This window comes from Elgaria multicarinata, chromosome 2, assembly GCF_023053635.1.
Source record: "Elgaria multicarinata webbii isolate HBS135686 ecotype San Diego chromosome 2, rElgMul1.1.pri, whole genome shotgun sequence".
In the NCBI taxonomy this organism is placed as follows: Eukaryota; Metazoa; Chordata; class Lepidosauria; order Squamata; family Anguidae; genus Elgaria; species Elgaria multicarinata.
In genome coordinates, this window is record NC_086172.1 from 96449234 (window position 1) to 96462260 (window position 13027).

At 40.4% G+C, this 13027-nt stretch overlaps 1 protein-coding gene across 4 annotated transcripts in view; it reads right to left on the bottom strand.

The window, feature by feature from the left end:
- DENND2B (DENN domain containing 2B) overlaps positions 1-13027 on the bottom strand; it is a 140668-nt gene that overhangs the window by 51479 nt on the left and 76162 nt on the right. For all 4 annotated transcript variants that reach the window (XM_063117252.1, XM_063117254.1, XM_063117251.1 and 1 more), the window contains one exon: positions 3269-3417. In XM_063117252.1, the coding sequence (XP_062973322.1) occupies positions 3269-3417 (149 nt within the window). The remainder of the gene's footprint in view (positions 1-3268; positions 3418-13027) is intronic.

Below are 13027 nucleotides of genomic sequence, written 5' to 3' on the forward strand. Positions count from 1 at the left end.
AGGGTCTAAGGTGGCAGGAAAGGGATCTTGGGGTTGTGGTGGAGAGCTCAATGAAAATGTCAACCCAGTGTGTGGCTGCTGTGAAAAACGCAAATTCCATTAGAAAAGGAATTGAAAATAAAACTGCCAATACCATAATGTCTTTATAAAACACAACAGAGGGGTATAAAATTATGCACAGTGTGGGTAAAGTAACAGGGAGGGTTTTTTCTCTTTCCCTCCCGCATAATACTAGGACCAGGGTCATCCAATGAACCCGAATAGTGGGAGATTCAGGACAGACAAAAATACTTATTCATATAGTACATACTTAAGCTATGGAATTGAAGACGTGATGGATACAAATCTGGATGGCTTTAAAAGGGGTTTAGACAAATTCCTGGAGGAAAAGGCTATCAATGGCTCCTAAATTTAATGGATACATGCTACCTCTAGTATCAGAGGCAGTAGGTGCACCAGGTGCTTGGGAACTTGGGCTGGAAGATGCTATCCTGCTTGTGGGTTTCCCATGGGCAGCTGTCTGGCCACTGTGTGAACAGAATGCTGGACACGGTGGTCCCTTGGTCTGACCCAGCAGGGCTCCTCTTATGTTCTTATGCCAGTTGCTGGGGTACATGAGTAGGAGGGTGCTACTGCATGCATGTCTTGCTTATGGGTCTTCCATCTGGTTTGCCACTATGTGAACAATATGCTGGACTACATAGACCTTCAATCTGATTGAGCAGGATACTTCTTCCTTTCTTATATGGTACCCTCCTTAAAGTTGTTTTAAATGGATATTGTTGTTTTTATACTTTTGGTGGTTTAAAATTTTGTATACTTGTTTTTAATGTTCATTGTTTTTAACTTTTGTAAACCGCCCAGAGAGCTTCGGCTATGGGGTGGTATATAAATGTAATAAATAAATGAATGAATAAATAACGTATTCCCTAGGGCCTAATCTACACCTACAGCCCTTTCACAAGGGAGGAGGGATAATTGCGAGAGTTCCCAGCTTCCGCGATTGGGGCGCAAGCGAGGGATGTTTCCTGCAAGTAAAGGAGAGCCATTGTGGGAGAACGTGTGCCCATGACAGTGGTTCTGAATGTGTATTGGCAGAAGTGGGCAGGACTAAGCAGATGGGTATGGGACATGGATTTTGATTTTAATAACTCCTGAGATGCACACCAGCACAGACACGTAACAACACAAGGGGAGATAGGTTTTGTGTCAAAAATGTGCTGCTGCGCAGATAAAGATATATATTTGGCTTCAAAACGAAACAAACACTCTGCGATGAAACATGCCAGTGCCCATGCACCCACCCCTCACACCGGGTTGGCTATTCGCTGAGCCAGGAGCTCGTGCCAAACAGCAACAGCTTCGCGAAGGGGGGTCACACCAGCCGCGGACTTTGGGATTGTAGCAAGAAAGCTGGAAAAACTGCTACAAAATTAGTCAGGGACATTCCTGAGTGGTGGAGCCGAGATCACAGCAGGATCAGCTGTGCGTCATGTGACCCAGTAGGGACAACATCAATATTATTCTGGAATAAATGGGTGGTGTAGACATGGCCTAGGAAACCCACTTGTGTAACAGCTACAGTTTTCGGGAAGGTGGTAAAAACTTTCCTGTTTAAGAAATAAGGCTACGGATTTTATTTTATGCATTGCTGAAGTTGGTCTCTCTTTTGTCTGATGGTTATTTTTATTTTAGTTTGCTTTATTGTATATCACACATTGCATTTTAATAATCTATAAACTGTTGAGAGAGATTATTTACGAGTTACACAGGTTGGTGGAAATTTTAGAATAAATAAGTAAATGCCCATTTTCTTCATATAAAAGAAACAGATTGTGAAAAGACCATGTGTCTAACATTTTGTGTCCCTTTGTGTGAAATAGAAATCATGCCTTTTAATGATACTGCAGTCCTGCAGTCCCATACACAGTTACTGGGAGTAAATGCCATTGAAAGCAATGGGACTTACTTCTGAGTAGACATGCATAGGATTGCAAGATAATTAAACCATTTGGAACTTTTGCTTGCTTCAGCATAAACAATGGTCATAGATTTCCAAAGCTGGAAAGAAATCAGTATAAGATGCCTTATACTGAGTCAGACCATTGCCTCATTTAACCCAGTACTTTCAACATTGACTGGCAGTGGCTCTCCAGGGGTTCAGACAATAATTCTCTCAGCCCCACCTGGAAATGCAAGATTGAACATGGGACCTTCCGCATGCAAAGCAAGTGCTCTACCACTGAGCCATGGCCTTTTCCCAACTCAATGAATCATACTGTCTAATCTGCATCTCATCACACACACATGACTCTAAAAAAAGAGTATCTTTAACAACAGCAATACTAATTCCCAAGAGAAATTTGTCCAACTCCAGGGGAAAAAATCCAAAAAGAGTTCTTTGAAATGTAAAACTGAAAACAATCCCATTTTAAACCAAGAAGGATAATTCACAAATTAAGCACACTCTGATTCAATGCAAAATTGACATTCCTCATATTTCAAGGATTTTGCAATGGATTATTATGTCATAAATATTTCAGACCCTTAAATAATTTTACTAAAGACATTCACTTGGAAAGACATTCACTTGGAAATTGTACATTGATGGTGCTATATAAATAAATAATAATAATAATAATAATAAATAGTTCCCTCTGATTTCAGTGAAATTTACCTGGAAGTAAGTTACACTGAAACCAGTGGAACATTTTCATATAAATATATTTAAAATCAGGGTAGCTGTAATATAAGTAGAAAAATAGGCTTGGGAGATGAGGAGTAAAGCAGCTTTCTCTTTCTGGAAGATTTTGCTGTGTCTTACAATTTTCTCAGATTATACGTTTTGACACAATTTTTTACATCTTCACAGGATAAACATAATGATCAAGGGAAAGAAATAATGGCAGGGGGGAACAAGAGTAATAGAAAATTCAGTATCTGATTCTAGAAGTCACAAACTTGAGCAAGACTAACAAAGAATTCTAAAGAATGAAAATATATTATGTCCAAAAATAAGAGAATTTAAGAGTGCATAGTAATTTAATAGTTTGCTAACAGTTAGTCACATATAAATTAAAGCGGCAAAAATGTTTAGAGCAAATATTTAAATGGGTTATGCATCGTTTCTTATAACCTTTTTCAGATTGATACAGTTAGTTTATGGCTATTTTGCTATCTATGCTCCTGTGGCTGGTTCTTTTGCACAAAGCAATCAAATAAAATACTCCCAAACAGAGTCCAGCCCTCTTAAGGCATGCTGTGTTACCTGTGGAGGTGTTGTGTACTTCCTGTCCTGCGGAGTCCACATCCTGTGAAAAGAATCTAGGGAACTTTCAGAGAGCTGCTGGGATTTTCGGCCTGCATTACGGGCTTTCAGCTCCACATCCTCGTATGGGTTTTCCTTGGGTGAATCTCCTTTACAATTTTTTTTAAGAAAAGAAAAACAGATAGGAATGTAAAACAAAAAAAGAATCATGTGAACCAAGTGAAAGGCTTGTAGAAAACCTCCTTAGCTTCCAGAGTGACTCATCCTTCCAACTGCAGCTGGAAGTACTTGGAGTAGATTTTGGCTTTGAAAGACAATGTGTGTTTTTTAAAGTAGAGATTTCACAAGACTGCCTTCTGAGACCCTACAGCTCAGCAATATTCATAAATTAAAACACACGCTAAATATACAATGACTTTAAGGAGAACCAGACAATTTACTAACAGCCCAGTCCACGCTGGATGTTTACTCAGAAGTCCTACTGAGTTCAATGGGACTTACTCCCTTGCAAGTGAGCACAGGATTATAAGGCAGAGTTTGCCATCTCCCCCACAATAAAATTAACAGATTTTTTTTTACTTTTTGTTGCAGCTGCTTTCAGTTCATTCTGTAGAAACACAGGATACAAATTGTTGTAATATGCAAGAACATCAGAAATAAGAAGAATTGTGTTGATTCAGACCAACACCTTTCACAATAGCAGCTCACTGGGTCAACATTCACATTGAGCTGTCCACCAGAACCATTTCTTGGTTCACCACTAGCTTAGATCCCATCAGCGTATATGTGAAGTTGGGATTTTTTTCAACTTGGTTACACTGAACTGCATTTGACATTTTGATGTCTGTTCTCCCAGTTTGGAGAGATTCTTTAGGAGCTCATCACAATCCTTTTTTGTTTTAACCACCTCAAATAATTCAGTGTCATCAGCAAATTTGGCCACTTCATTGATCACTCCTAGTTCCAGATAATTTACAAACAAGTTGAAAAGCACTGGCCCCAATAGAGATCCCTGCAAGAACCCCCCTCCCTTCATTGGGAGAATTTGCAATTATTCCTACTCTCTGATTCCTGTCCTTTAACCAGGAACTAATTCATAAGTAAATCTTTTTTTTTAAAAAAATGCATTATTCTATCACATGCTTTAAAAACTGTTTACTACATCTCTTAAAGCACAGCCCTCCACCCATGATGCTGATATGGCTGAAGAGGTAGGGTTGTACATTGGTGCCTCTCCAGCAGCCTGCGTGCAGCCCTAGCTAAATTTGGATGCAGTTCTTCAAACTTCAATTTTTTAAAAAATCATTTGTTTGGGCTCAAATGATATAGGAGATATGTGGGTACCTACATTGCACCCTGCATCTCCCCATTAACATCTATTAAAAATACGTGTCACCTAACATCATCATAAAAACCCTGCTAAATCAAACAAAGGGTTTAGAATCCTGTTCCCAAAAATGTTCAGATAAACATTTCCAGGAAGTCCGCAAGCAGGGCATGAAGGCAATTGTCCTCACTACCAAGGATATACTACTTTTGACTGTGAAGGTTCTAGGCATTGACAGAACTCTCCACCTCCAGGAATTTCTTTAACCCCTTTTAAAGTCATCTCAGTGACCGCCGTCACATTTTGTGACAGCAAATTCCAATTATTATGCCTTGAATGACAAAGCACTTTTTTCTGTCTGTCCTGCATCTACTGCCAATAAATTTCACTAGGAGGTCCCAAGACCTAGTATTATCAGCAAATGAGAGAGAAAAATGTTCTCTTTCTCTCTCTCCTCTCTCTCCATGCCATTCATCATTTTATCATGTTCTCCCTTAGAAATCTTTTTTTCTAAACAAGTTTTCCCTTGTAGGAAAAATGCTCCATTTCTTGTTAATTTTAGATATCCTTTTATGCATCTTTTCCAGCTCTACAGTATACTTTATCAGATGGAGTGATATTATTCCAAATGTGGACCACAACGTAAATTTATATAAAAGCAGTCCCTTTCCCGATAAGCCTATTTGACTATTTCATCCCCTGCAACATACGGAGTTGATGAGCTATCCATGACAACCCAAGGATCTCTTTCCTCAATAGACATAGCCCAGTTTTATTTCATTTATTTATTAGTAATACTTGTATACCACTTAAGGAAGTATCCAATACTGCCTGTACATTAATGGGATCTACTCCTAATTCAATGGGGACCAGCTAGGGTGACCATATTTTGGAAACTGAAAAGGAAGACAACATGTCCAGCCCCCAGGGGGGCGTGCCCACCTGAATATGGCTTTGGTCACGTCTGTTTGTTCAGCACACAATTAAGACAAACCTATTCTACATAACATCTTAATGTTAAAATCACTGAAATAAAGAACAAGTGAGACATTCAGTGTATCTGAAATTAACTTCACACACTCCTTTGCAGCTTTTGCTGTACTATGTGTAATAGTCTCTCCGTCCCTCAAATATATTTTCTGATTGAAAATCCTTCATTGAATGACCATAGTCTCACCTTTCCTAATATGTAACACTCTTTCCCCCATCACCTTTCTCATTTCTATACTCACAGATTCAGCACACTGCTACCACTGAAAAAACAAAGCAGTTGACAAGTGCAGAAAAATCTAGTACAACAAACTAGCATTCAGAAAGAGTATAAAATACGATTACCCCCCAAACATTAGCCTTGGAACAAAATGGACTAAAGACTTGTTGCAGTCACTTCTCACTAGCACCTCTTAGCTTGTTTCAACTTCTGGTTTATCAAGGAGAAACTTATCTAAAAAATTGTTATTATACCTCTGGTTCATTAGGCATGTCAGTAGCAATACAAAGAAAGGCCAGAATGGATGCCCATTATCACAATGCTAGACAAGGATCTTTCCCTCATTTTATCCAAATGTATCTTGAATTTACACTGCCTCAATGTGCAGAGAACAGAAATCCCAATCAGGGAACCAAAGAAAACTTCCCAAAGAAACCTCAGAAATAAGGTCCGTTGATTTCAATAAAGCTTACTCACAGATAAATGAATATAAGATTGCAGCCTCTTCACATCTGTTTACCTTACTCTAGCAAGTGCAAGCCCCTCCTGTCAAGGACAACTATGCACTCACCAGAACCTGGCATCATGGATCATGCAACCAGCAGGTATTCTCCAGAAAGATGCTTTCAGACCCTAGGAGATCCAGACACACTCAAACAAGTCAAGCCAAGCCACACTATGCACTCATATATTATCTTGCTGGGACAAGACAATACTTCGCAATTGACCAGACATAACTGTCATAAACAAAAAAGAAAAACACACCGACCTCATTGACACAGTAATACCTAATGACAAAAATGTTGCAGAAAAGGAAGAGGAAAAGAGAAAAAAATATACACCACTAGCTATGGAAGTTAAAGAACTATGGCAACAGGGGAAAGTTACATTTATTCCGTTAGTCGCATCAGTCACCAGTATCACATCAAAAAAATTTTTTTACATAAAACCTTCAGAAACTAGGTCCACCAAAATACATCCACACATCCAGAAAGCAGTCATACTTAAAACATGTTCAATAGGGAAATTTCTGAATCAGTAAAAGTCGGCATGACTTGGCAAAGCCCATCATGTTTATCTAGAAAAACCACCACGAGCAAGAAAAGAGAGAATAACCACCACCACCACCCTATTAATTTTTTAAATAAGGATGAACAATTTTATTTATTTATTATTAGATTTATATACCACCCCATAGCCGAAGCTCTCTGGGCGGTTTACAAAAGTTAAAAACAGTGAACATTAAAAAGTATACAAAATTTAAAACCATAAAAAATATAAAAACAACAGTATAAAACAACTGTTACAAAATATATGTCATGCCAATTATATCAAAGCAAATTGAAGAGGAAGGTCTATGGGCCAAAATGCATTATTTAAAAAATGAATTACTATCTTCTAGCACTAGCTAGAAACCCACTTCTTCCTTTGGACTATGGAGCAAGCTTCATTCCAGAAACAAGTGTTGCCTCTCATTTCCAGAGTTATTTTTGGAACCATTAGTTCCTGTTGTGGAAGCAGTTGGTTCCATTTACACAAAAGAACCAGCAGAAGTGCAGGGCAATATAGGATACTGACCGTAATACAGTAAAATCTCTAAGTAGTTTACATACAAAACTCACTGTATAATACAAGATGAAAACATTTCAACTTTCAACAACAAATGTAAGATTAAAAGAAACAATAAAAGGAGACAGTAAAATGGAGCAGCAGCAGTAAGATCATAAGCCAGGAAAAGTTTGCATGAACAAGTACATTTTCAGATGTCACTTAAAACACCCTATTTTGTGTGAAAGAAAGCCCACTTTCGAGATGTTAACGTGGCAACATTCTGTTGGTTGTGGAATGGCCAACAACGCCTCCTCTTAAGATCTTAGAGTTCAGATCTATAAGTATATATGTGAAGCAGCTATTTTAGGGGATACATCACTTTATTTATACTGAATTTCACTTGTCATTGCCTTTTCTATTCAGACTAGTCTGGAGATATCTTTTTGGAGCTCTTCACAGTCTTTTTGGGTTTCACTATCCTGAATAATCTGGTGTCATCTGCACCAAATATGGCCACCTTACAGCGGATTTCAGATGATTTATGCATGTTAAATATCAGTCATCCCAATAAACCAATATTTTAGGATTGTTTTAATTACAAGGCTTGGACAGCTGCTGCTACACTAGAAAATGTTTCCACTGGCAGTGCGTGATCATTATCTCAGAAGCATGGAATGCAACTGTATAGATTGTACTGGAACTCACAGACTCTGGAGATGAGACACCTCCCAGCGCAGACGAAGTGCAATTTAGAAACTTATTTGCCTATTTAGCATACACGTTTTAACAAAAAGACAGTCTTTGTAAGGTATAAATCTGAAGCTATAAATTCTACAGAAGGACTTCGAAGAGTCTTCTCCTCCCCCCCCCCCCCCGCCCAGCAAAAAAATATTAATGGCAATGTAAGGTTGCACAGTCAGTTGTGGAAAAGGGCAAATTCAAAGTATGACAGGTGCAAAGAACAGTGACTGAAAGAAGATCACAGGAACTTGCCACCGTGAGTGAAATCCAAAACCCAAATATGCTCCAGAGGGTTCCCAGCCCTCTGAAGCATATTTGAGATCATGCAAGGGTCTGTAGGGGGGATTGGGAATGGCTGAATTCTGCTTCCTTTCTGCTGCCTCCAAGAGGAGATCTCATAGGCACTGAAGACTTTCGTAGAGATTTTTCTGAATAATGTTTAAAACACATTATTTATTATAATGAACCATTCTGGTATTCAGTTCTTGAATCACTCTCCCACAGAAATTGAGGGGAAAGAATGGACTTTCCTTTACTTTGATGTGACCATTTTTCTTGAATTCAGTATTTTGCGATATGGGCACAGACACACACCCAGTGGAGGTAAACGGTCTTTAAAAATATTTTTGGCTTTTTGTTTCCTGGATTCCTAAATACAACGCTACTGCATTAATGAATGGTATATTTGCAGAACAGTTTTACTGGCAACATAGTGCAACAATCTGTCCAAAGCAAGAGCAAACGAAAGCTATGGTAAAATAATCAGCTTTGGAAAAACCAAGAATAATGGGATGTCAGGGAGGTCAAGCACTGATGAGTTGTTCGTGACGGTTGCACTCCTTCAATGTGCAATGCTGAGATATACATTCAGCCCCTCAGCACGGTGAGGCAGCACAGAATGTCCCGTCACACTGGCTGTCAAGCATGGCAGATGGGACGCCAACTCTAGGCAAAGCCAAGCAAGCCAACAATGAAGTGAGGCAAGAATGAAAAATGGGACCAAGAAAAAGAAAAACTGCATTCCTCACACAATTATATGGAATAACAGTTCCACTTTGGGAGCAGGACTTTATCAAATGGAATTTCATGTAGCAGTAAAAGAATTTAAGAACATAAGAAGAGCCATATTGGATCAGACCGAGGGTCCATCTAGTCCAGCACTCTGTTCACATAGTGGCCAACCAGCTGTCAACCAGGGACCAACAAAGCAGGACATGGTGCAACAGTGACCTCCCACCCATGTTACCTATCAACTGGTGCACACAGGCTTATTGCCTCGGATACTGGAAGTATCCCAGTTACCCTGTTATCAAGAGAACAGATTTGCCAGCAAATTAATATCTGCCTTTCAAGGTGTTTTCTAAACAACACAATGGTTTCCCAAAGCAGGTGTAATGTTGTTCAAGGAATTTGCAGCTTCTTCAGAACTGATATGGGACTAGCTGTAACATGGAGATTGGAAGTGGAAGGTATGCATGCATAGTAACAGTTGGTGAGCTGACACTGGTAGTGATTACCAGTTTTCTGAATTAAAAGAAGCCAGGAATTGCATTCTTAAGAACAGACAACCGGCCTCTTAACACCAGAATAAAAGTTTACAATCTGTAGACTTGCCAGAGAAGTAACTGTCAGGGATAGTTACAGCACGGCTGTGGGGTCTTGTATGTTTTTTTTAAGCTAAGATTTAATTAGAAGTCGTCTGGAAGGCTTTGGGCCTGTTTGGCCTCTGGAATGTTACAATCTCTGTCAGTATTCTCAGAGCAGGAAAGGAGAAGTGGTTCTACTCCCTGCAAGCCACCTGCTTGCCTCAGCCTTGGCAGAGAAGCTATCTGTGAGAAATTGATAGAGAAAAGGTGGGGGGTTGCAGAAGGATCGCCCAGATTGAAGCATTATTTTTTGTCTTTTTTGCTAAGTGTAAGCCGCTCCGAGAGCCTTTTTGGCTGAGGAGCGGGGTATAAATATGATAAATAAATAAATAAATAAATAAATAAATAAAATAAATTATCTTGGTGGGCTGAGCAGTGCCTCCCTGTTTGGACAAGGGCACTGCTGAAAGGCTAAAGCCCCTGTCTGTCAACTGGTCTGGAAGAGGCCTATGCCTCCCTTTTTAAGTTGATGCAAAGGCAAGGAGCCTTTGCTAGATCCATCATTGTCTGAGACTCTGGAGGGAACTCTGCACATGCACCTTCCTAAGTGGAACTTTGGATTACTAAGAACTAGGGCTGTGCACGGACCCCCCGATCCGCTCTGGATCCCAATCCACAACTTCCGGATTGGGTCTGATCCGCACCACGCCGATCTGCCTATGGTCCGCTCTGCTCCATGGCGGGGCTCCGGATCCGGATCGGAGTTCCGTGTTCCCCCCCATAGATTTGCATTGAAAATCAAATGCCTATAACTTTTTTACTTTTAACGTTGGAAACCTGAAAATCGGCATCATGAGAGCTTATCCATGTATCGACATTCACGGCCAGTTTGAAGCAAATCCGAGCATCCAGTGATTTTTGGCGAATATGTCAAAATCCCCCACCCCATTTTCAGAAATGCAAATATCTCTGTCATTTTTCCAGATACAGACTTGAAAATAGGCACCATCCCAGCTTCCACCTAGATCCACATTCATGCCAAGTTTCAAGGAAATCCGAGCATGCCCTGATTTTTAGCGATTTTTAAAACTTGTTAACCCTCAACCGTAACCCCAAATAACAAACCTTTCTACATCTCCATCACTTTTAATGTTAGAAACCTCAAAATAGGCACCATGAGAGCTTATCCTCGTATACACATTCATGGCCAGTTTGGATCAAATCCGAGCATCCACTGATTTTTGGGGAATATTTCAAAATCCCACACCCCATTTTTAAAAATACAAATAGCTCCGACATTTTTTACAGATACAACTGGGCAGCAATGCCTTTTTCATCACGGGGAAGGACTAATACTAATAATGTATTTATTATTTGGGGAAATGGGACTAGTGTGTATTGTGCTTTGCCCAAACTTTATTTGAATGCTCAAACTTTATTTGAATGCTTTTTGCACTTAACAAGCAGTGCACAGCAAACACACATACACCCCGCCCCCAAGATAAATCCTATCTCCTCCAAACAAACGCAGCTACAGTACAGAACTAACTAACCCTCTGAGAAAGGAAACTGTCTCTGGCTCCCTCTGGCTTAGTCCCCCCACCTCCAACATTGGGATTGGAGGATGCTTCACATTATCATCACAATTGGGAGTTCAATCTGTCAATCAAGGTGGAAAAGAAGAGCTTTCCCTTCCCATTTTACCCATTCTATAAAAATTAATAGCAAGCAAACCGCAAAACAAAAAATTCTGAAAATCAACACAAATGACCCCCAACAAGCACTCTCTAAGCACAGTAAGTTTCAAGAATGTAGCTTTTAAAACAAAAAAGTTATACGTGCTTTGTTCTCACAATGCAATCCTATGGGGAAAACCTTCCAACATGGCGGGTGGAGCTCCGTGAGGAAGCGGATCAATCCACAAATGGACGACCTGCCCTGCGTTGCTTCGCTGCCCCCGACCTGATCCGTCTCCGCCTTTAACGGAGGCAAATCAGGCCGATCCGATGCTGCTTCTACGATCCGAAGCAAAGCGGACCACAGCCCTACTAAGAACTTGCCATGAAAAGTACTGTGAGGCTTTTCATAGACTTGAAGTGAGGGTTGTGCATCTTTGTTTGTCATCAAATCAGTGCACAGGCAGACTGCACATGACATTGTGAGAGGGACTCACGAAAATCTGTGAGTGCCCAGTAATGAGTGTGCATTTAAACACTCGTCTGATGGAGCTCATAGACTTAGGAACATGTTCTTTGTTAATATTTTGGGCCAGTTTACATGTGTCAGTGGCACATTTGCCTGCGAGGATGAAAAACCCTTCCCCAAAATAAAGGGGAAACAACTGGGCATGTTTAGCCTGAAGAAGAGAAGATTGAGGGGAGACATGATAGTACTCTTCAAATACTTAAAAGGTTGTCACACAGAGGAGGGCCAAGATCTCTTCTCAATCATCCCAGAGTGGAGGACACGGACTAATGGACTCAAGTTACAGGAAGCCAGATTCAGGCTGGACATCAGAAAAAACTTCCTTACTGTTAGAGCAGTATGACAATGGAACCAGTTACCTAGGGAGGTTGTGGGCTCTCCCACACTAGAGGCCTTCAAGAGGCAGCTGGACAACCATCTGTCAGGTATGTTTTTAAGGTGGAGTCCTGCATGGACTTGATGGCCTTATAGGCTCCTTCCAACTCTCCTATTCTATGATTCTATGATAATTGATTGTTGTATACTCTTTCCTCTGCCTCGATTCATGCAGTGAGTAGTTGGCCATACGAATGCAGTGGCACAGAGCTCATTGAGTCTGAGGGTTCACCTTTCCTCTTGATCTTGTTTAAACCTTTCCTATATTGCCTTTGAGTTACCAACATATGACCTGAGGTTGGACTAGCTCTCTTTGGATGGTTTGGCCTTTCAAGAATTTGATTGCCTGAGAGATCATGTTAGGAATTATCTTCCTCCCCTGTCCAGGTTTGGAACCCGTGTATGGATTGACCTTCCCTTGTGTTCAGAACCATGGAGATTACAATGGGGAAACCACGTTGATGGGGATCTCCTCACGGTAGTAGTGATTAGCTTTTAACTGTTCAGGAATTTCTTGGAGCCTATAGCTATTGACCATCAGCTATATGATTTCTGAAGTGTGTAACCATTGTTTTGCCATGGGATTTCCTGCAATAAAGAAGTCTCATTGATTTGAGTGTCTTGTGTCAGTTTGCCAGAATGTGTGCTCGCCTGAGGAACCAGGAAAACTGACAGTAACAGAACTCCAAAGTACTTTGCATCAGTTGAAGAGCACTGCAAAGCCAATCACCTTTATTTTGGGGAAGGGGTTTGCATCCTCACAG